Source organism: Myotis myotis, unplaced genomic scaffold (assembly GCF_014108235.1).
Source record: "Myotis myotis isolate mMyoMyo1 unplaced genomic scaffold, mMyoMyo1.p scaffold_m19_p_5, whole genome shotgun sequence".
Taxonomy (NCBI): Eukaryota; Metazoa; Chordata; class Mammalia; order Chiroptera; family Vespertilionidae; genus Myotis; species Myotis myotis.
The window spans coordinates 57,094,757-57,118,782 of NW_023416357.1; the positions used below are offsets into that span (position 1 = coordinate 57,094,757).

At 40.5% G+C, this 24,026-nt stretch overlaps 2 protein-coding genes across 8 annotated transcripts in view; one reads left to right on the forward strand and one right to left on the reverse strand.

The window, feature by feature from the left end:
• The window catches only part of CHD1 (chromodomain helicase DNA binding protein 1), a 77,349-nt gene extending 55,364 nt beyond the window's left edge, over positions 1-21,985 (reverse strand). For 6 of the 7 annotated variants that reach the window (XM_036309746.1, XM_036309745.1, XM_036309744.1 and 3 more), the window contains exons 1-3: positions 21,848-21,985; positions 19,570-19,765; positions 129-330 (exon numbers count right to left, since the gene is read on the reverse strand). In XM_036309746.1, coding sequence (XP_036165639.1) covers positions 129-330; positions 19,570-19,622 — 255 coding nt within the window. In that variant the 5' untranslated portion in view covers positions 19,623-19,765; positions 21,848-21,985. The remainder of the gene's footprint in view (positions 1-128; positions 331-19,569; positions 19,766-21,847) is intronic. The other variant, XM_036309749.1, reaches the window with a different exon arrangement.
• On the forward strand, positions 20,453-23,698 carry LOC118656036 (translation initiation factor IF-2-like). The gene is made up of 3 exons (XM_036308713.1): positions 20,453-20,608; positions 21,203-21,964; positions 22,091-23,698. The coding sequence occupies exons 1-3, from the start codon at positions 20,453-20,455 to the stop codon at positions 22,433-22,435; spliced, it is 1,263 nt and encodes a 420-aa protein (XP_036164606.1). The 3' UTR covers positions 22,436-23,698.
• The last annotated feature ends 328 nt before the right edge of the window (positions 23,699-24,026 follow it).

Sequence of the window (24,026 nt, forward strand, 5' to 3'; positions counted from 1 at the left end):
TGTTTCTCTCTCAGATGTTTCTATTTCTCCATCCCTCTCCCTTCTTCTCTCTCTAAAATCAATAAAAAGATGTTTTTTAAAAAATAGAATCAATGTTATAAATCTTCCTTCATTGGATACTTTATTACCTCAGCTCCATCAACTTTTGGTGGTTTTGCTTGAACTTTGTTCTCTCCAGAAGTGTCTGACTCAGACTCTGACTGACTGCCCGATTCAGATCCAGAGTCAGAGTCACTGCTACCTGACTGGCTACTGCTTCCATCACTACTGCTTCCAGAACTGGAACCAGATCCAGAGCCCGAAGCTGACCCAGAATCATCATCCGACTGGCTGCAATATGAAAATGAACAGATTTCAAACAAAATTCATTAGGAATTTAATCTTTCTTAAAAAGTCACCAGAAAGCCGCAAATCATTAAACTCTGTTTATTTCCAACTTTCTATGGCCAAATAGAAAAAGGAAATAAGGTTAATTATAGTAATAACTGACATGGTTAATAGATTTTATACAATTTGGGCCAAAACCTAAGTAATCAGATGACAATCTTCCTCCAAGATAATGAACATATTCTACCAAGTACAGAATCCTGGGCTACAAACTTGGAAAGTTTAAGCCACAAGAATATTCTTAAGAAGCTATCTGGCTATAGTAAAATATTAAGTAGAACTTGTGAAGAAAAGGTTAAAAAAATGTGTTGAAAATTCTCATGGTAACAGGTGGAAATTTATTTGTAGTTTCTACTTGTTTTCAAGTTTATATCTATGTTTTATCATTTTAGGAAAATGTGATTTATTATAACTAGGCTAATATAAAATACAAGGTACTAAAAAGTAAAATCAGTAATTGTTCCTCTGAGAAAATCGACTGTCATGATTCCGCAGTAATAATCTAAAATAACAGCAAATTCTCACAATCTTTCCTAACCTCTATACACACAAACGTGAAAGCAATTAATCGTTCATTGAGAAACTATCAATTTCCCCATTACTAATTTTCAGTTCAGGGAAGCCTAGATATGGTCTGAACTAAACAATTGAATATATAAATTATTATTATCCCCAAGGCCATTTGTTCATGTGGCATTCACATTTGAATTATTGAAAATTACAGAATGAAATTTTTGACACACAGCCAGCCTTTGATGTAATTTCATCTGGCTTTATAAGCAACAATAGGTAATGTTATCTATATAAAGAAAAACTCATGCTTCAAGTCTTCTGTTGTAATTTTCAGAAAAACCACCAGATGGAAGTATTACCCTATGAAAATAGATTTCATTAAAACGAATTACTTCCTAAAGTAATTCTCCTTTCCAAGAGCAAGGAGTTAATAGTTTCTACATGGAAACAGTGACATACAAGTTTGCAAGAAAATTTTTTATTTCAAACGTGAGATATAAATTAAAATGTTTAAAATGCAAATATATACAGATTTTTTCAATGGAAATATAGAAATAAACAAAAATTTGGTTCCTAAGAGCTATGATATAAAAATCATTTTTGTGACAATTTCTATCCTCTGATCACATGGTTCTGAAGTCTAAAAACAGAACACTGCCTTTTAATTAAGTAAAACAACAACAACAAAAACCTATCCCTTAAAAAAGGGGGGGGGGGAGCATATGTAATACTTTCAATAAAGATTTATAAAACAAAAAAACCCACAAAAAATATTATCCCTATTTTACTTGAGTCCCTTGAGAGAAGTTTTAACAAGAACATTAGAGAAGATATTTTTCCTTACATACAATTTCATTCTACTGTGACCTGATAGGTAAGAGACATCTACTTATTCAATAAACTTAACCTAGAACAACCATGTTAGGCACTGGAAAGATGGAGATGAGACAGTCCTTTAGAGAACTTCATAAGCCTGGTATGGACAGATGGTCATGTCAATCAATAAATACCATTCTGTGCTATATTTAAGATAATGGATCCAGGTATAAAGGGACCACTGATGACACAACCAAGTTTGGTACAGTAATATCATAACATTTAGAAGAAAGCATAGTCGAACTAATTCTTTAGGAAGGAATAGGCAAAAGGGATTTCACTTTAATTGTTTATAAGCTTCTTGAGGGTACTGTTTATTTTTCCAGAGTACCTACCATAGTACCTTTTACAGGTGGCTACTCAACAAATACTTGGAAAAGTAAACAAATAAATTATTTAATCTGGGGGTGAGGGGCCCATCATGGGCCTATATCTTAGTCATATTTTGACAGTCCTTCAAGATGAATAGGGAGTCAACATTCCTTATTATTAGGCAAGACATGGTTCTGGCTGGAGATAAAAGTAAACAGCCTGAATCTAGGCTACTCTAGTGGCATAGGTTTATTATTAGAATGTTTCTACCTTAGATATTAGAAGTATAAAGTATTTATTTACTTTGTTTAGTTATTCTTAGTAGGGTTAAGAACAAGATTTCTTTACAATTCTTTTTGTCCTTTAGGAAAACTCCCTCCTATAATCATATTATTGTCATAAAGTCAGCTGAAAAAAATCTAATTCTGTATGGCCAATTGATTTAATTAGGGTCATTTGCTTTTTATTCATTTGGATTTATTATTTACTTGGACTGAACCTGAGAGCTGCAAAACTTATAGTCCAAGTCCAGCTTCCATCCTATCTCCTCTATACTGTGCCCTCTCTCCCCATTTAGTAATTATTTTTAAAACTTATTTTCCCCCTTTTTTAACATAAGCAAATTATGAGTAAGAATGTTTATATCCCCTTTCATAAACAATCAGATTTATACTCATGTGTGTGTGTACGTGTGTGTATACACACACGTACACACACACACAGAGAGAGAGAGAGAGAGAGAGAGAGAGAGAGAGAGAGAGAGGGAGAGAGAGAGAGAATAACAGGAAAATTCAGCAAAAATTTAAAAATTAGTGAATCTGTGCAAAAGGTATATAAAAAACATTCTTGCAAAGAACTTTTATGCATAGATGTAAAACTCATGAACATAGACAATAGTGTGGAGAAGGCCTGGCGTGGAGGAGGTCAATGGGGGAAAAAAGGAGACATCTTTAATACTTTTCACAACAGAGATTAATTTTTAAAAATACTTGGTACCATTCTTGCAACTTTTCTGAAATTAAAAATTAATTCAAAATAAAAATGTCAATAAAACAAAAACATTTCCAATACCACAAGCTTTTGTCATTAAGTGAAATCTCATTTGCTGGTAACGGATACAAAATGAGAAAATTTAAAAGCCACAAAAGTCAAATATTTATGAGGTTGGTAAACATTCGGTAGTATGCTATTATACAGTCAGTCAATAAAATGGCCAAAACACAGGTGAAGTATAAAAACTACACAAGCTTTTCCTAAAGTGACATGGAAAAGTAGAAATATTAAGAAAGTGAAACTGAAAACCAATGGTATATAACAGCTGCCTTAGAAACTGCTAGTTGCCTAACTCAGCATATCATCTTTTCCTTAATAACAGAAATACCACTGTTATGGTCACCCAGTATAAAACAATGTATAGCACAAACTCCCTGCAGTGACTGCTAATAGCTCAAGTTCAAATAAGATATTAAGCAGAAATGTTGAGTTGTACTTGTCCCAGAAACTGTTCAGTAGGGGCTGACTAAAGTAGGCAGTAGATACTCCCGTTTTTGCCCTTCTGATTTGCCTTCAAAACTTTCAGAACTCTTAAAACTTGCGGCTGACAGAAGAAAAGATGGGGAAAGTGCTCAACGTTTACATCTGCACGGGTTCAAATAGTACAGAGGCCAGTATCTTTATCCAGTATTTGGAGGGTTATTATAAGCCAATGTTGTTAATAATTTGAGTGACCAGAAAAATTACTATTCTGTTCAATAAGACATGTAATCCATTTTAAAACTGTTTTTTCAAGTTAAATTTTTAGGTGCTTTATAAGTGCAGCTATCGTCAATTATTTACTTCCTTGTGAGTTCCATGTAACTAAAATGTTATGATTCAGTATCTATGAAGTAGATTGGAGCAATGCTTTTCAAACTCTAAACCAATATCAAGATAACCCCATCCGTCTCCAATTTTTTAACTGCATATGCCTAGGCCCAATCCCATAATCTGTGTTGAAGCCAAGCACAGTGAATCTGTGCAAAAGGTATATAAAACACATTGAGGGTTCCAATGGCTTACCTTTGTTCTTAGGATAAAATGACTAAAATCGGACTTCTGCCTACCTCTCCAATTTCATCTTAAAACCACTCCCCTATCTCTATTCTGCACCCTAGCCTCACTTACTTCTTTCAGCTCTTTAGTTTGCTATGCCTTCTCACCTCATAGCCTTGGTATAAAACAATTCTCCATACCTGGAAAGCTTGTTAATCCTCCTTCCCTGGTACTCCTTCTCTACTCAGCCTTCAGTTCTAAAATTTAGCTTTCCTAGACCTCTGCCCCCAGATTATATAAGACAACTCAGGATTGCTGGTACCTAGTACTCACTTAACATAAACTAGTAGGGGGTGTTTTACTAAATAACTGTATCTCTTATTTTCTAGCACAGGGTTCTCAACCTTCTGGCCCTTTAAATATAGTTCCTCATGTTGTGACCCAACCATAAAATTATTTTCGTTGCTACTTCATAACTGTAATGTTGCTACTGTTATGAATTGTAATGTAAATATCTGATATGCAGGATGGTCTTAGGCGACCCCTGTGAAAGGGTCGTTCGACCGCCAAAGGGGTCACAACCCACAGGTTGAGAACCGCTGCACTTTACCTGACAAACTCTGAAAATATACATATTTGTAAATTAATTACTGCTACTACTTCCTCTTTGCTTTTTATTCAAAAACACCATAGCTTAAGTTTTTTCATATAATACTAGAGGCCCAGTGCACGAAATTCATGCATGGGTGGGGGGGAGCAATCCGGGATCCCTCAGGGGATGTCCGGCTGCCTCTCACAATCCAGGACCTCTGGCTCCTAACCGCTTGCCTGCCTGCCTGCCTGCTTGCCTGATCACCTCTAACCCCTCTGCCTGGCTGCCTGATCACTCCTAACCACCTCTGCCTGCCTGATCACCCCTAACTGCTCCCCTACCAATCTGATCGCCCCTAACCGCCTCTGCCTCGCCCCGCACCCAGGACCCAGGATTCCCTCCTCCGGCCGGTCACAGGCACCCAGGATCTGGGCTGGCTTCACCTGGGCCGGCCACAGCAGCAGGGGACCGCGGGGCAGGCGGCTTGTCCCTCTCCTGGGCCACAGGCGCAGGCCCAACCGCTGGCGCCCAGGACTATGGGGCGTGCAGCTTGTCTCTCTCCTGGGACGCAGGCACAGGCACGGCCACTGGCGCTCGGGACCACAGGGCAGGCGGCTTGTCCCTCTCCTGGGCCGCAGCCTGGCTGGTCCCCATTCCTCTCTTGTGAGCTCATTTGTGCCTGGCTGGTCTCTATTTCTCTCTCCCCAGTGTTGAGGGTCTGAGGCATGATGGTGTGAGGGTGTGATAACCATTTGCATATTAGCTCTTTATTAAATAGGATTTCTTGCTCTTTCCTCCTGGTTTCTCTGCCTCTAATTTTCTCCTTTTGTATTTTTTCTTCCTCCAAGTCATCTATCTAATTTTAAATTGTTTGGGGGGGAAATAATTTTAAGAAGCTACTTTTAAAGCAGCAGAAATATGGAAACACTGGGTCTACTTCCCACACGGTCACAAAGTAGCACTAGTTCCTTTCAATGATGAATATGATATCCAATTCATAATGGTCCCCCATCCTCTTATCCCCAATGTCTTATACCTGGACAGCTTTATTCATGTATGTTAACTGCTTGACCCTTATGGCCCTTTCTCTCATTTATACACCAATTAAGATAAAATTTTAAATAGCTCTTCACAGCCTCCAAATTATTTTTATACTGTATTCCATTTTATCTTCACAACATCAACAAAAAATATCTCTGTAGGCATTTACAGGGAGTTTTTCTAGACCTTTGCAGAGAAGGCAACCCTATCAGGGTCTCAGCTTTAAGGAAACTTAATTCTATAGTCAAATACTTAATTCCAATCCCAACCCCAACCTCCTGTTCTGAGGGCCTTACATCCTTCCAAATATCCCGTCCTCTCATATTTGCTCAGAATTTACTGCTCTCTCCTCTTCTGACTTTGAGTTCCCTTTTATTCCTGGCAAGTGGAAAGTTTTCTCTGAAGTTCAGCCATGCACCTACTTTGTTCCCCAATGTTCTATTTCATTTAGCATTTTTCATATGTTTGTGGGTAGCAGTGAGTCTATATTATAAAGAAGTTCAGCCCACATATGGCAGAATAGCAACCTCCCTTTTCTGTACCCAAATCTCCACTCATATCAATCCTTTGAACTCAGGAAAACACTGAGACCTGTACTGGATACATGAGAACAATGTATTCTCAAGTTAAACAAAGATTCTTTTATATTACAAGTATTCTTTGCTTTTTTATCACAGGAATTTGAAACTATTCTGCAATGGAACATAAAGGAAGAATAAAACAACAAATGACCTTATAAGAAAATGGTAGCAATGAGCAGTTGCTTTCCTTACCACCAGATCACTAATAGAAAAAACTGGCTCTGATAAATCTTGGAATAGATTTTAGAAAGTCAAGAAAGTAATATTGGACTGGGTGTAAAAGTTCTGAAGAGGAATGAAAAGAACATCTCAAAACAGTAGCACTAAAGAAAAAAAAAAAAGACTGCATGTTTAAACATATGTAAATTAGACTACCTGTATCAGAGAGAGAAAGAGTCATAAGGACCAAGCAGTTAACATAGGTATTCATTAAGTCAGGGCCTTTTAGTTATTTTTATAGATCATTATCCACTTTAACAGAACTAGAAAAACAATATGGAAATAGGCATTGAGTAAATAATTACAATTAGAAAAAACAAATTAGTGGCCAAAGGCCATTAATACCTTTCAAACTTTAAGACCATAACTTATATAACATACATTTTATATCACGATGAAGCATATATGCATGTGTACACATGTATACATGAAAAAACTTGATGAAATAACTCTACAACACTGCATTTTCTATTCTAGTTTATATTATTTCTTTCACTTAAAAATCTTATCATGATCTTGTAACGTGTTGCAACTCACTATTTAAAATACATTAGCTCTGCCGAGACCGGTTTGGCTCAGTGGATAGAGCGTCGGCCTGCGGACTGAGGGGTCCCAGGTTCGATTCCGGTCAAGGGCATGTACCTGGGTTGCGGGCATTTCCCCAGTAGGGGATGTGCAGGAGGCAGCTGATCGATGTTTCTCTCTCATTAATGTTTCTGGCTCTCTATCTCTCTCCCTTCCTCTCTGTAAAAAATCAATAAAATATATTTAAAAAAATATATATATATATATATTAGCTTAGAACAAGTCATTTAGAAAATGAGGTTTAGCTAGGCAGATGATGACCAAGATCAGACTATCTTTAAATTCTATAAAATTATACTGTTAAAATTTGTTATCCATTTTATCTTTTACTACAAACCATGAAATAATTATTAAACATTTGAGCCCTGCTGGTATAGCTCAATGATTGAGCATAGCAGACTCATGAACTAGGAGGTCATGGTATGATTCCTGGTCAGGATACATGCCCCAGTTTGCAGGCTCAATCCCAAGTAGGGGGCATGGAGGAGGCAGCCGATCAATGGTTCTCTCATCATTGACTAGAGCAGGGGTGGGCAAATTTTTTGACTCGAGGGCCACAATGGGTTCTTAAACTGGACCGGAGGGCCGGAACAAAAGCATGGATGGAGTGTTTGTGTGAACTAATATAAATTCAAAGTAAACATCATTACATAAAAGGGTACGGTCTTTTTTTTTTTTTTAGTTTTATTCATTTCAAACAGGCCAGATCCGGCCCGCGGGCCGTAGTTTGCCCACGGCTGGACTAGAGGGTCGGGTGCACGAAATTCATGCGGGGGGTGGGAGAGAGGGCGGGTGTCCCTCAGCCCAGCCTGCACCCTCTCCAATCTGGGACCCCTTGAGGGATCGGGCCTAAACAGGCAGTTAGACATCCCACTCAAAATCCAGGACTGATGGCTCCCAACCGCTCACCTGCCTGCCTGCCTGCCTGATTGCCCCCTAACCACTCCCCTGCCAGGCTGAACGACGCCTAACCGGTCCCCTGCCGGCCCAATTGCCCCTAACTGCCCTCCTCTGCCGGCCTGGTCCCCCCGCCAACTGCCCTCCCCAACAGGCCTGCTCCCCCCCCAACTGCCCTGTCCTGCTCCCCCTAAACTGCCCTCCCCTGCAGGCCTGGTCACCCAACTGCCCTACCCTGCTGGCCATCTTGTGGCACCCATCTTGTGTCCACATGAGGGTGGCCATCTTTGACCACATGGGGGTGGCCACCTTGTGTGTTGGAGTGATGGTCAATTTGCATATTATCTCTTTATTAGATAGGATGTTTCTATCTCTCTCTCCCTCTTCCTTCCTCTCTAAAATCAATATAAGTATATAGAGAAAAATCTGGAAAGCATCTATCCACCCATACGGTTCCGGAAACTGTTAGTGCCACTGCTTTTAGGAATTGAACAACAAATACAATGGTTCCTTTTAGTATTCTAAATTACCAATCCAAGACAAAAATCCAATTATAAAGTAAACTTTGTTAAAGCACAGTACAATACCTTAAAGTCTCTAATAAATGAGAATAAAGCTGCTAGAAATAGATGATAGGAAGGATAACATTTAGCATGACTGTCTGGGTTTAGTCATGTTGAATCTAAGTTAAAGACAGTAAATTGAAAAGTTTCTGGAAATTCAGGAATCAGGAATCAGATGAGAAATAAGGCCTATGTGTATATGTTTATGCTTGGAAGTCACTAATAGTCTCATAAAATACATTAAATTTGTTATTAATGACACAATACATCTCAAATTAAATAATTTACAATTACAACAGGTAGGTAAAGCTTGATAACAATTTTTTTCCGCATTGGTATTCCCTATCACGTGGAAGTCTAACATGTAGAAATTACATGATGTTTCAAAATAATCTTTAAAATAATTGAGTAGGAGGGGTTAGTAGTAGGTAGAATTTAGAAATTAAACTAAAGTGGCCATGAGATAAAATATGTTGAAGCTAGATGATATGTACACAAGGGTTCATTTTACAGTTGCCACTACTTTTGCATATGCTTGAAATTATCAGCAATTCTTAGGTTAGCACAAATAAAATAAATGTCTACATTTAAAACTTCAATTTTAAAAAGCTAATCCATTTATATGAACCCTGGCCAGTGTGGCTCAGTTGGTTGGAGTATTGTCCCATAAACCTAAAGGTATTGGGTTCAATTCCCAATCAGGACATAGATTTCGGGTTTGGTCCCTGGTAGGGGCATGTATGAGAAGCAACCAATCGGTGTTTCTTTCTCATAAATGTTTCTCTCTCTCCCTCTCTCTAAAATCAATAAACATATCCTTGGGTAAGGACTGAAAATGTATGTATATATTTATATGCCTTTAAATTACTTTAATGAATACCATCATACATACACACACACACACACACACACACACACACACACACACACACAACCCACAAAATTTCCAGCACCATATGCTTTGCTTTCTAACAAAAATATTTGTAATTTAGTGTTTCCTCACAGTCTGCATATACCCATGGGAATGTTTACACATAAAAACAACCTCCATCTACTGTGAGTCATATAGCAAAAAAAGTTAATCAATGTAGTATAGTATGCCTGGGATAAGCTACTGCACACTTGGCAAATGCTTTGGTATAAAATACATGCTAAAATTGGAATAAAGAGATCATGTTTTTGTACTTGTGTGCAGCTAGTTGTAATTCTTATAAAATTTCCTTTCAGCTCAAACTTCCTTTTATTAATGAATCCAGAATTTAGTTACAGAAGTGGAAGTATTGCAGTAGTTCCATCAAATAGCAATCTATATATAAAAAGTCAGTGTCCATGATGACCGTGATGACCAAACAAGCTGTCACAATGAGGTGCATTGAGCACCTCTCAGTCCCTCCCCTGCAGCCCACAGGCTTCTATCGCAGCACGGTGGATGGCGGGTGGGCGGGGCTGTGAGCAGCGGCAGGCTACCAAGTGCGATTTCCCACGCTGGGCCTCTAGTAATCTATATAATAAAGAGCCAGGGTCGTAATGACCAATAACGACCTAAGGATCGACCAGACCGGAAGTCAGTGCAGGGTTGCCGTAGCAACCCAGCACTGACTGGGGCCGCTCCAGGCATCCCAACCAAGCACTGACTACCTAGGGGGCTGCGGATCAGGCCCAGAGAGAGGCCTGCAGAGCGAGAGGCAGGGTTTGATCTGTAGCCTCTGTGGCAGCCATTGATCAGAACTTGCCTCTCTTTCTCTCCCAGCCTGGCCAACAGCCTCGCCTCCATTTCTCTCCAGGCCTCCATTAGGACTGCTGATCAGCCCTGCCTTTCTGATCAGGCCCCGGTGATAGGCCCAGAGACGCTGACTGGCAGGGAAACTGATCAATGAGAAACAAATCTGGGTGAATATAAGGAGCCAATGGCTCCTAGGAGGTGGAGCTTTTGATGCTGACTGGCATAGAAACTGACCAATCAGAACCAAATCTGGGTCAACTTGTGAGGAGCTATTGGCTGCCTAGGAGGTGGAGGTTTTTTTAAAAATATATTTTTTTGATTTTATACAGAGAGGAGGGGAGAGCGATAGAGAGTTAGAAACATTGATGAGAGAGAAACATCGATCAGCTGCCTCTTGCACGCCCCCTACTGGGGATGTGCCCGCAACCAAGGTACATGCCCTTGACAGGAATCGAACCTGGGACCCTTGAGTCTGCAGGCTGATGCTCTATCTGCTGAGCCAAACTGGTTAGGGTGGAGGCAGAGCTTTTGATACTGACTGGCATCGAAACTGACCAATCAGAACCAAATTGGCCGGCAGAGGAGGGCAGTTGGGAGTGAGATCAGCCCGGCAAGGGAGGGCCGTTAGGAGTGATCAGGCAGGCAAGCAGAGGCAGTTAGGGGTGATCAGGCAGGCATGCAGGTGAGTGGTTAGGAGCCAGTGGTGCCAGATTGTTATAGGGGTGTCCGACTGCCGGTTTAGGCCCGATCCCTTATGGACATCCCGAGGGGTCCCGACTGGAGTGGGTACAGGCTGGGCTGAGGGAACCCCACCCCCCTCCGTGCATGATTTTTGTACACCGGGCCTCTAGTCTATATGTATAAAAGCCTAAGCGACCATTATGACCGGTCAACCAGATGACCGGATGACTGGCCGGTAGCTATGACGCATACTAACCACCAGGGGGCAAACGCTAAATGCAGGAGCTGCCCCCTGGTGGTCAGTGCACTCTCACAGCCAACCTCCTGCGGTCCTTCCCCACTCCCCACCAGCAGGCCCCACCCTGATCAGGACTAGGTGAGAGGGCTCTGATTGGCCCAATCACAGGCCAGGCCAAGGGACCCCACCCGTGCACGAATTCTACCTCAAGCACAAAAAAACAAGAACAGTGTTCCATGTGGGCATTTAGACTGTAACTCCACTCTTCTCCAATGGCCCCATTTCTTTACATAAAAACTTCAGCATAGTAATTATTGCCTTCTAACATCATTTTTCCTGGATATAAAAAGTACTTTTTGTTTTATGCCTTAGCCTGTCAAAATACCTCACCTTATATTATAAACCACATTGCCAGGACTTTTAACACACACCAAATTTAAGATTACCAGCGTTTTAAATGATCTCTCACAAATTTTTTTTAACTTCATTCTGTATTTGGCTTGATGCTGAAATTAAACACCTGTCTTATAATCAAACGTCTCTGTCTCCTACATTTTAACTGCTGAGGACTCTTATTTCTGTATTTACCATATGCACATGATAGTACAAATATTTAAAGCTTAGGTTTCTTGCTTGATTATAAACTTTAGAAAAGAATCTCCAATTTTAGCATTTCAGGATATCTATGACTTAGTAGTTGCTCAATCACCAAAATCAGTAATTTTCAACCAGTGTGCCTCAATAATTTTTAAAACACACAAACACCTGACTACTTAGGGGAAATGACCTCTTTTCCCTTAGATTGTCACATTACAAAATGACAACAGCCAATAGCTGTTGTGTGTGAATGAGTCAAAATTATATCTGTTTTTGGTCACATCAGCAAAAATATTTTTTTTGGTATGGTGTGGAATTTTAGTGATTAGTTTATGTGTGCCATGAGATGAAAAAGGCTGAAAATCACTGATCTAAATTAAACAACTACCTGAAGACACAGAACTTTATTTATGAAAGCAGCAACTGGAGAGATGTATAATAGCTACTAGGAGTGGTTCATTAAGAGCTCTCCACTATTTTTGTGCCTTATGCCTCAACTCTGAGAGATACTATAGCTATTGGATCCCAGAAACCAGTACAGTTTAGCCAGAACTTTCAGTGTCTACTGCATTTTAATCTCAATGATAACTACATCTCACCTAATCTATACATACTAAAGAAATTTTCAAATGTAGTTTAACATTTACTTAAAGTTGACTTCTTAACTAAGCAGCCACCTCGCATCATGACACAAAATATATTCTTAAATATAAACAATGTTTTCATTAATATAGAAGAGAACTTGATTCTGGAACAATAGATTCCTAAAGTTTCTCCCTAAAACCAGAGGTTCTGACCAGTCTATAGATCATAATAATCTTTCTTCAAGTTAATTTCCTGGGAACCTTATTAAAATGAAAATTCTGATTCAGTAGGTGTGGAACACACACGGGAAATTTTAGGGTGAAAGAATCTTTCTATACAGTAGTTGGGTGAAGATACATGATTCCATGTACTTGTCAAAACCCATAAAACTGTATTTCAGAGAGTAAATGTAATATATACAAGTTTTAAAAAAATCAATCCATGTGACTGAGGATCCCAGGATGGAAGAATGCAAGTAACAAATGAATCTAACTTCATTACAAATTTATGATTTATCCATAATGACGAGGGGAAGGGGAGAGCTAGCTTGAGTAACTTGGGAAAAGTTTTTTAATTAGAAAACTGTAAGGCTAAGTATAATAGCAACTGTTCACTATATATAAATATTGTATTCTAGTTAATAAATTTGTTTCTTCTGGGAATATCGCTTAAAAATTCCAAAACTGCATCCAGCCAGCGTTGTTCAGTGGTTGAGTGTTGACCTATGAACCAGGAGGTCAGGATTCAATTCCCAGTCAAGGCACATGCCTGGGTTGCAGGCTCGATCCCCAGTGTGGAACGTGCAGGAGGCAGCCGATCAATGGTTCCCTCTCATCATTGATGTTTCTATCTCTCCCTCCCTCTCCCCTCCTTTCTGAAATCAATAAAAATATAATCAGAGTTCTTGGAGAGATGGCTGATTCTAGGGCAAAAGGATGGAAGTGAGTAAAAAGACACAGAAGCCAATTTGAAAGAGAACTCCCAATGAGCAAACCTAGAACAATGTGAGCAACAAAATAAATAATTTATTGGCTTATAACCCAAAGTATAAAATACATACACATAAGTCCTTGCTTATATATAAATGAATAATTGAATAAATGGGGGAGAAATGACTTCTTTATAGAATTCCACTTAATATATGTATACTAGAGACCTAATGCACAAAATTCGTGCAAGGGGCTCAGCCCTTGCAGCTGTGCCCTAGTCCCGCACAGCCACTACGGCTGCCTGGCTTCATCTGGAAGGTTATTCAGAAGGTTGTCCAGAAGGACATCCGGAAGGTCGTTTGGCTGTCCGGTCTAATTAGCATATTACACTTTTATTATTATTATAGATATCTGCTCCCAGCAGAGGATGTAACTTATTTCCCACTCCCTACTCCCACCCACCTGAGTAGACTAGTGACATGCTTCAAAAGAATACAGAATGGAAAGGGAAAAAAAGTAATTTTACAGTGGAAAAATGTGGCAAATACTTAAGTGATGGCCAAGTGATGTAGGTTAATATCATCAGTAATGCCACATGGATATTATGCTCCCCATATAATGTGAATAGAAAAGCACGTTTCCTCTGTGATACTCTTTCTAAAAACTGATAACCCTAGCTTATCCTAATAAAAGCATCAGACAAATATCCAAATTTGGGGACATACTACAGGATACCTGGCCAGTAATTCATAAGACAATTAAGGAAATCAAGGAAGACTTAGAAACTCTCACATACCAGAGGATACTGGGGAGAGTTAACAACTAAATACAACATGGTGCTCTGGATTAAATCCTGGAACAGGAAGAGAATGTTAACGGAAAAAACAATGAAATCCAAGTAAAGTCTGGAATTTAGTTTTTTCAAAAAGATTTTAAAATATTTTTAAATTGGGTTTCCCCTCTGACAAGTGGAAATCATTGATACTGTGCACATCACACTTTTGTGAAGATGAACTGTGACAAATTCATGTAATGCACTGTGCACTATGTGTGTTATGCCTGGCTCAGTCAGAGTAAGAGCTCAATAATTACTGGTTGCCATTATTATTGTTTTTTGAAAAATAAAATGTACCCAGCCTCTTGCTGGCATGGCCCATGACACCATTTTTGTGGGGTTCCCAGAAAATAAAAAGCATGTATAATAACAAAAAAAATAAATAAAAATGGCAAGGTTTTTAATGACTCCAAGCAAACAGCTTCATATATATGCATACTGGGGTCCCTCAGCCCGGCCTGCGGGGATCGGGCTGAAACCGGCTCTCCGACATCCCCCAAGGCGTCCCAGATTGCAAGAAGGTGGTTCTTGGGTGATGCACCCCAGAATCAGGCTCCCTCCTTTCTGGTTCCAGGTATTCACCCAAGAACCGCAGCTGCCAAGTCACCGCAGCTTGGCAGCTTCTGTGTTGAGCATCTGCCCTCTGGTGGTCATTGTGCGTCATAGCTACTGGTAGGATAGTCACTTAGGCTTTTATATATAGATTTAATATGAAAACAAATCACTTAGGAATCTATTTAAAATGAAGATTCTGATCCATTAAGTCTGAGGTGGGGCCCAAGGTTGTATATTCTGAATAAGCTCCTAGGTGACCACAACTGGACCTGCAGCTTTTCTATTTCTGTATGTTTTTGAATTTCCCATCAAAAATGTAAAACAAAAAGGTTTCTCCATTTATTCGTTATCTCTTCACTACAAAGAAGTACCCATGTAACCCACCAGTCATCGAGATCTTAAATAAGCAACTTTAGCAATATTAAAAAGACACTGTTTGCCCCACATTATCTCATGCCTATGTAATGTCTTTGAGAGTCAAGTCATACAATTCTCTTATCCTTATGAGCCTCCAATAAATCTGAATAAAGTAACCTAGACTGACCACAATCCTAGGAAATTCTGTGAAAATCTTGATGTAATCAATCCTACTTGGGGAGAGTAACCTATAACTTAAGCTCCTACTTAACATTTGAATTTTTAAAGCCTAAGAAATTATCTTGAACGACCTTAGATCCAGTACATGTAAATTTGAGGAAAGAAAAACTTAATAGAAAAAGATGCAGAAAGCACATACTGAACTGAGAAATTAACAAAATATGAGATGAAAAAGTCATACTTTCCTGCAATTAATGACATCACAGGAAATTTTAAAAAACAGTTTCCTTAACTCACTGATTTCTAGCCATTCTGGTTTTGGAATTTCATGTCTTCCTTAAAATGCTCTTTAGTACAAATTTTTGAAATTTAAGAATGAATTTTTTTTTTTTAACTCTGAGATAATTGCAAAGTAAGCTCAGGAAACACCATTTTAATTGGCGTGGCCTTTAAAAATTGTTCAAATTCATTTAGTGAAAGAAATAGAGTCTGATGGCAAGAAATATTTCTTTTTTAAAAAAAATATTTTTATTAATTTCAGAGAGAGGAAGGGAGAGGAAGAGAGAGATAGAAGCATCAATGATGAGAGAGAACCGTTGATCGGCCACCTCCTGCACACCTCCTACTGGGGATCAAGCCCGCAAGCCAAGCATGTGCCCTACCAGGAATCGAACCCTGACCTCCTGGTTCATAGCTCAACCACTGAACCATACCAGCTGGGCAAGAAATCTTTGTGTGTGTATACATAAATGCAATGTTGCCAAAAACGGTATAGCACAATAGTATTCAACATAAAACTGTATATCACAGAGTAAATGTAATATATGCAAGTTTGAAACAGTTAGATGGTGAAAAATGTGACCTGTGTTCAATTTAACCTTGACTTGGTGTTCCTTAAATTTAACAGGTCATTTAGACTATAGGGCTTCTCATAACCATTAAAAAGTATTTTAAAGACTGTATTTCTGTAAGAGATTTTCAGTTAGAACATTTACATTCATCCTATTTCCTACTCATTGCCTATCCAAAACACTTTAAAAGTTGAGATCTAAATATTCTTGAAGCATAAAGCAATAATTAAAATATTTTCTATAAGCCAAGGAAATATAAGTGCAACAGAGTTCCTCTAAGTAAATATAAAATTTACACAGACGCCTTTAATACATATATAAATATATTAAATCAAGCATTGTTAATACTATAAAAAGTTGTAATGAAAAAAATAAAGAATTCTAAGAATCAGGCCAACAAAGCTCAATTGCCAGCTATAGATTAATTCTAAATGATTAAGAACATTATCACACATCACCAACAAGTTCTGTCACTCTATTAGAACTTTCAAGAGCATAACATATAAAGTAATTATAGTGATTCAAATAAATTCTTAAATTTACACGGACAAACTTACATTACTAAAAATTTATTCTGCAAAAAACAAAAAAAAATTAATCTATAGGCAAACAGAATTCTTCTGAGTATTAAGCATGTATAGCAATCATTTAAAATTTAGTAAATGTGACTATATAATTCTGGTCTTTACCCATAAATCTATTTCTGAAGTAAGTAATCATTCAAGATAACTGAAAAATAAAAAATGTCTTACTAGGATTAGAAAACTTGGTTGCATATAACAACATAAATTCACACAGCTAGAAATTGATGCTTTGAAATCTTCCAATAGTATTTTTAGAAAACTTCACTTCAATGAGATAGTAGACTTTGTGCTGAGTTGAAACTGATGTACAGGTGCATCCTGACCCACATTTCTTAGTAAATAAGTTTCAAAATTGACAGTTATAGCATAGCCAGAGACATTTTCCTATGTGTATTTTTCCTTTCAGTAAACAGTTATAAAGAGCTTTCTACACGGAAAGAATTTTAAAAAATTTTAGTAGAAAGCTTATTATATACCAAGCCAAAATGTCAAATGACCTTTCTTAATTCTATTTCATTTCAGGAACTTCCACAAAGGATAAAAATAATCTGAAGCCAAAATGCATTTAAAAACTCTAGTCAATAAAAAGCAAATTTACAATGTATATACATTTTTCAAGCAGAGTACATTTCTCCTCTCATTACTAATATTAATATTCATAGGGTAACTTCTGGGTTTTTGCAAGAAAATCCCTATATCTATGAAATTCAACTCACTTTTTTAACTAGACACAATCTCCCTTCTCTGGACTGGCCTGTTATGAAAGCTTGGGATGGGGGGTGGGAGAGAACCTAAGAATTAGTAACAATGACAGTGAAGCAAAGGAAAAGGATAGCATAGCAGCAATAAGGAAGAAAATGAAAGTAAAATAGAAGCAGGTTCTCCTTCTGATAAACACCAAGGCAGTTGTAAGAATAGATAACACTTCTGAGGATTAAAGCCTGTATGGGTGAAGTAATGACTCAGAATAATTAGAGAATATGCAATTATTTAAAATGAGTATGCATTATAAAAGATTGCTTTAAATAAATGGATTTCTTGGGGTTTAATTTCTTTCCCCTATTCTATCCAATTTCACTTACTACTGTAGTCACCCTTTGCTTCAGATATGGCAGCAAAATGCATAAAAGATTACTGAAACAGGTCAGAATATAACAAAGCATAACCTCTTGCTCTCAAGAGTCTTATTTCCTATTTTGTGGGTAATTTGGTTCCTATGTTTCTAGATATTTCTACCTCTTAACCATCTCATTGCTCACTAATGAATAAGAGAAAGTGGACAATGTGATTCTATTCACTTACTACAGTCAGTATATCTGTAGAGATTGAATCACAGCTGAGATTCATCTTGTAATTTAGCCTCTCAACACTGATGATTCTAGTCAAATTGTTGTCTAAAACATTATACTTTATACATTAAGTAGTAAGAGGAAACTTCGAAATCATTTACTTAAATTCTTGTTTCACAGTTAAGAAATCATTCGGAGAACTAATTAGTGCAAAGATGGTGTCAACTCTGGTTTTAGTAACTCCTAGATCAGTACTTGTTCAACTAAATAATGCTGCTCTCCATAACTGCTCCTTTTTCACTATGATGCTCTTCTTATCCAGTCTGCCTATGAAAGCTGATAAACTAAATAGCCAACAAGACCAGAAAATCTCAAGGCTCAAGTCAAACGAATAAACTACTGTTTCATTGTCTATCCAACATTTTTACTGAAATTCTGACTGCCAAAACTTTCCTGTTTCCTGTCCATCACTATAATGTTTCAGTTATGTAGTATCCTATGTGTTACATAAAACATGATGCAAATTATAATAAGCAAATATGGAACGCGCAGTATATCAGGAACTATGTTAAGCCCTTTACATGTAGCATTTCAATCCTAACTTTAATACCGTAATTCCCATTTTATAAGTGCAAAAACCAATTCCTCAGAAGTTAAATAATTTGCCCTAACTCACAAAGCTAATACGTAGAACTGGCTTAAGATATCAGGCAGTCTGATTCCAACATCCATATTCCCGATTTCCACATATCATAGCTACATGGATTGTATTATCGTTGTGCAGATAACTCAACTTTGAGGTCTACAGATGAATTTAAAGACTCTGTACTAGAAAAGGTTTCTCACAAATTAAAATAGCTTAATATGGCTTATTCCCATAAACGGTATCTTCTTTGCAAATACATGGCTCAAGTAAGAACCTTTAACTCATTCATATACTAGTTTAATTACAACTCAAATGTGAAAGATAATGGGGGAGGGGGGGTAGCACTGCAGCAATATTTCAACTAATGTCAGATCAGTATTGTCCAGAACTTTTTGCAGTGATAGAAATGTTTTCTGTCTGTGCTGTCCATCATGGTAGCCACTAGCCACAAGTGACTAGTATTGGAAATGTGTTTAGTGTAACTAACTGAATTTTGACTATTTTGTAAGTTTAATTAACTTAAAGAGCCACACATGGTTAGTGGATACTATATATTAGACAGCACAAGTAGAGAAGACAAAATGCCAGAAAAATATAATCTTACTGCTTTTATTTGGAGAGTGCATTAACAGTCAAATCAAGTTAAATGTCTTTTTACTTACTCTTGCTTTAATTATTAACCCAAACAATAGAAACCTCCAAAGATTTAAGACAAACTTTCTATGAACTCTTCTTTGTGTACTTCAATGGAAAAAAAATAATTAAAATTTTTTACCAAACAAGCTTCATATATTAGACACTTTTTAGTCTTTGGATAGCTAAGAAGAATCTGAATCTGAAAACTCTGCCACCTATTAGGAAACTAAAAATAATCACAAAAATTTTCAATTCTCTTCATAAATACTTGATAGTAAGTGCTTACCTTGATTCTCCACTACTGTTTCTAACACTTTCTTCATCACTATGTCCATTCATTGTAAATACCAACAAGTTTTAAAATGGAATATAAATCTTCCCAGTTTAAAAGATGAATATAAATACTCTTCCTTGAATATCAAAAATTGACAGATGAATTTTCTTCAACAGTCACAGGTTTCCTGGGACCCTTTTTGATTCACCTAAAAAACATATTAAGAAAGTAAGAAAATTTCACTAGAAGAAAAAAATTAAAAAGTCTATTTAGAACTTACACAAATCTAAACCACTTAGATTAGAGGTGGTAAGGAAGAGGTAGAGATCTTTTATTCAAAATACCTAGGCTTCTATCAACTACATTCCTGACTATTAACTAGAATGTAGCACACCACTGCTTACTTTTGACAGAAGAAATTAAAATATTTGTGGAGTGATAAAACTTTTAGACTGATTGCAATGTGTAGCAATATATATATAATAGATAACTAAAGTAAAGTGGTAGTATATAACATATACATACACCCAAAGAATAGAAAATGGAGTCTTATTAAATACTTGGTCAAACAAATTATGGAGGGAAAGGTTACCTTTAATTGAGCACTAACACCTATCTAGCGCTAACAAGCCTAGAACTTCATATACTCAAGTGAGGGAAAGTTTTGCAAATGCTCACATGAAAGCAGAATAAAAGAATATTAAAGGGTATCATATAATCTTAACAAACATGTATAGGTCAAAACAAGTATGTTCTTTCACAAGTAACCCGATAGTGGACTGAAAAAATTTAAATAATATTTATCCTGGTTGGACTTGCAGAGATTCCATTTTTTCAAAAAAGGTAATAAAATATGTCCTACTTATTTTGTAATAAGGGGTTTAGGGGAACAATCATGGATCAAGACACTGCATTTCCACTTTTCAAGGCACCAGCACAACACTGGAGATTCACCTACAAGCCATCCACGAATAAACAAAGGGGATCTCTGGCAGGGGAGGGAGAGGAAGAAGCGGGGGAAGGAGACGTCAGATCCTTCCCCAGCCAGAAAGTACCGAGACAGCCAACAGAGCAGAGCTGTCCTCCGACCTCCGCGAAGAGAATTCACTCCTGTGATTTCCACTCCACCAAAAAAAAGGGGGGGGGGGGACACAGGCAGTTGCCAATTCAATCATAGCAAACTCCGCATCTGTACAGATCGGGATTTTAATTCTCCAGAAACTACAGTCCGGCACACTCTGCCAGAACTTGGTTATCCAAAAAGTAACTATATACCCAGAAACACGTATTCCTGAGGTTGAACACTCATTCCAGCCAGCCAAGGAGCTTTACTGTTACAGCAGTCTTACTTAGAAATCTAGATACCCTAGCAAATTGCCTCTCCGCCGAGAAGTCTCTCTCGGTAGAGAAAGTTCGCTCCTCTTTCCGTTCTTTGCTTTCGCCCCTCAAAATGGCTTTCTTTGTACACTGCAACTTCCTTCCCCCCTCTCCTTCCTTCTCCAAGTCCTCTTTCTGAGACCCTTCTCCCAAGTCCCGAAGCCCCGGGCGCCCGCAGCCCTGTCCGAGCCTGTCCAGCATCATAACAATGACTCTCCCCTAAGTCATTAAGCCTCCGCCACCCTCTTCACGCCCCTTCGTTTCACAGTTGTTTTGCTTCTGCGAAGTTTTCGAAGCCGTCCTCGACAGGAGGTTAGAAACCCGCCTCCTCCCTCTCTCCCCCGCAGCTTCCAGGCTACTACCAGCCTCCCACCGGAACGCACGCACCCACCCCGCCCCCGCCCCCGGGCCTCCCGAGGCCTCCATCACCGTCCCGGAGTCTCTCTTCCCGCCTCAAACTTCCCACAGACCCGCCCCGCGCCCTCCCAGGCTCGCCCCGGCCGCCGCCCCCTCCCCCTCGCCGCCGCTCCCCACGTGCAGGGCGCCCGGGCCGCGGTGGGATCGCCGCACCAGCCACAGGCTCGCTGCCGGGGCCTCGCAGCTCTCCCCTCGCGGCCCCGTCCGCCCCAGGCCAACCCCACGCCGAGAAGGCCCGCGGTCGGCCGCCCGGCTGCCAGTCCGCCAGGCGCGAGGATGCGCTCCGCGGCGCCGGCCTGCGCTCGCCACTCACACGCCCCCTAAGCGCCCAGCCCGTCCGCCGCCGCCGCCGGCCTTCCAAGAGCTGCTCGGCCTTCGCCCGGCGTCCGGCCGCTGGGCCGCCGCCCGGGCACCGCGCTGCCTCCGCCCTCCGCCCGGCGGGTTCCCGTCCGCCCCGCCACATCCTGACCCGCCCGCCCGCCGCTCCCTTTCTTACCGGCTGGCGTGCAGGATTCGCGGGGCGGAGGGAGACGACTCGGCTCGGCGGTCTCCCCCGCGCCCGGGCCCGCGGTCTCTTCAGCCGAGTGAGTCCTCAGGCTCCAGGCGTCTCGGGGTAAGCGGGAGTCAGGGAAAGGGAGGGGAGAGGGGAAGGACGCGGCGGGCAAGGGGAAGCCCCGATCCGCGGCACCAACGCGCGATCCCCTACGGAGCGGATCCAACAATCAATTCATTATTGAAGCACCAACGGCGAGGGCAGCAAGAGCGACAAGTAACCAGCCGTCGTCGTCGTCGCCGCGGCCACGCGCGCGCTCCCGTTCCCGCCGCTTATCGGCTCTGGCTCTCAGAAGCCGCCATGACGCCGAGAGAGCGAGAGCGCAACCGTCCCGGTCGTAGCCGTCTCCGCCGCCACTGCCACCGAGGTCGCCGTCGCCTCCGCCTCCCGCGCGACGTAAGCTCCGCGGCTCACTCCCCTTCCTCACTCAGCGCGAGGCAAGCTGGCGGGCGAGCGGGCGCGAGCACGTCGAACCCTCCGAGCGGCGCGCGGGCGGTGGGAGGGGCTACGTTGTGGAGTCGTAGGGCGTAGGAAGCAAGCGATTGGCCCGGAGTCCGGGCGGCTTGCGAGTGCGCGCACGCGCGCGGGTGGGAGCGCGCACGCCGACTACGCGGAGGCCGCCGGACTCTGACCACGGCCGTGGGCCGCGGATCTTGGACTAGGCGCCCTCCCCTTAGCGGCCTTGAGTTGAGTTCCGGGAAGTGGGAGCCGCAGGCTCGCTCCGTGCGGGTATGGACGCTATTCGGGACCGTTGCGCCAGGATGTCGAGGCTGAGAGACTGAGAAGGAAAGAGGAAGCGGAGGGGTGGGGAGGTACAGAAGACTATGATGGGGTTCGGGTAGCCGCGAAAGGTTCGCGCTGGGTCAGTCAAGGGTCTGGGTCGAGCGTGGGGTCCGGTCGCCCGGGCCTCGGCCGGGGCTGAGCGCCTGTCGGGAGGCATGGGGCCGGGGCCGCTGCGTCACACCAGGCAGCCTGGGAACCCAACTGTTGGGCCACTGTGGCCCCCTCCCGCCGCCCCTGCGCTAGGCGACCTGCCACTGGGGCTCCCCCGGGGGCCTAGGGCTCCGCGTGGGCGGGGCCGCACCTGGGATGACGGAGGAACATAGAGACCGAGTTGTTGACATCCGGTGCCGCTTCTTGATTTCATTTTGGGGGCAGTCGAGCCCGGCTCAGGAAAAAACAAAAAAAAGGACAACTTTTACAGCCTTTCTAGGTTCCTTCCCTGGAAAGCGGGGTGGAGGGTGCGGTTCAGAATCGCAACAAAAAAAGCAATTTGTAGGACGTTAGTAACTGTCTCAGCTGAAGGTGCTGTAATTTAGTTGACCGTTTCTTTCATAACTGTAACCGCGGGCCTCGGATACAATCCTTTAAGTGAGTCGTAGGGAACTTTGCAAGCACGGCGGTGCCCTGATTCACTCTTAGAAAAAAAAATTTTTTAAATAAAAAATAGTTTACACTTCATTAGTTTTCTGCTCCACATCGATCGTGAATCACTCAAAGTTAATAATTTTTGAAACTTTCTAATCCCATTCTTCAGTTATTTGATTTGATGTAAAGTCCATGAGTTTGAATGTAATGACCGCATTTCCAAAGTAATTCGTTGTGTGGGACATAGTCAACTTTTATAAACAGCTTGGTTCAAAGCCTTTAAAAAGATCTCAAAACCTATGTGTTCTGTGTATGGAAGGGTACCTTCATCTTCACCCTTGGGGCGTAGGGAAAGGCAAAAAGGTACACATGGTCTACCCGAAAAAAAATGTATGTCTGATCAATAAATAGTGAAACAAAATGAAACACTACTGTACTTTGTAAAATTATTTGCGTTCAGCCTCTTGTTTTATTCCTTCCCCCCTAGTTATCAAATAGCTATAATGCTGGGTTGTGAGGAATAACTCCATCTCTCAAGTAGCTGAGTGTTAATTTTTAATATGTTTTTAAAATGTGATAAAGGTGACTTAATGATAGGAACTTTCTGTGCTTCTGACTGATTTCTTTCTTGGATTACTAGAGTGGTAAGTAAAAAAAAAAACTAAAGTCCCCCAAAAGCAGTAACCATAGCTGATAACGAATTTTGTAATCAGAAGTATTAATCAGATAAAGTCTCTAAACATAACTATTAATA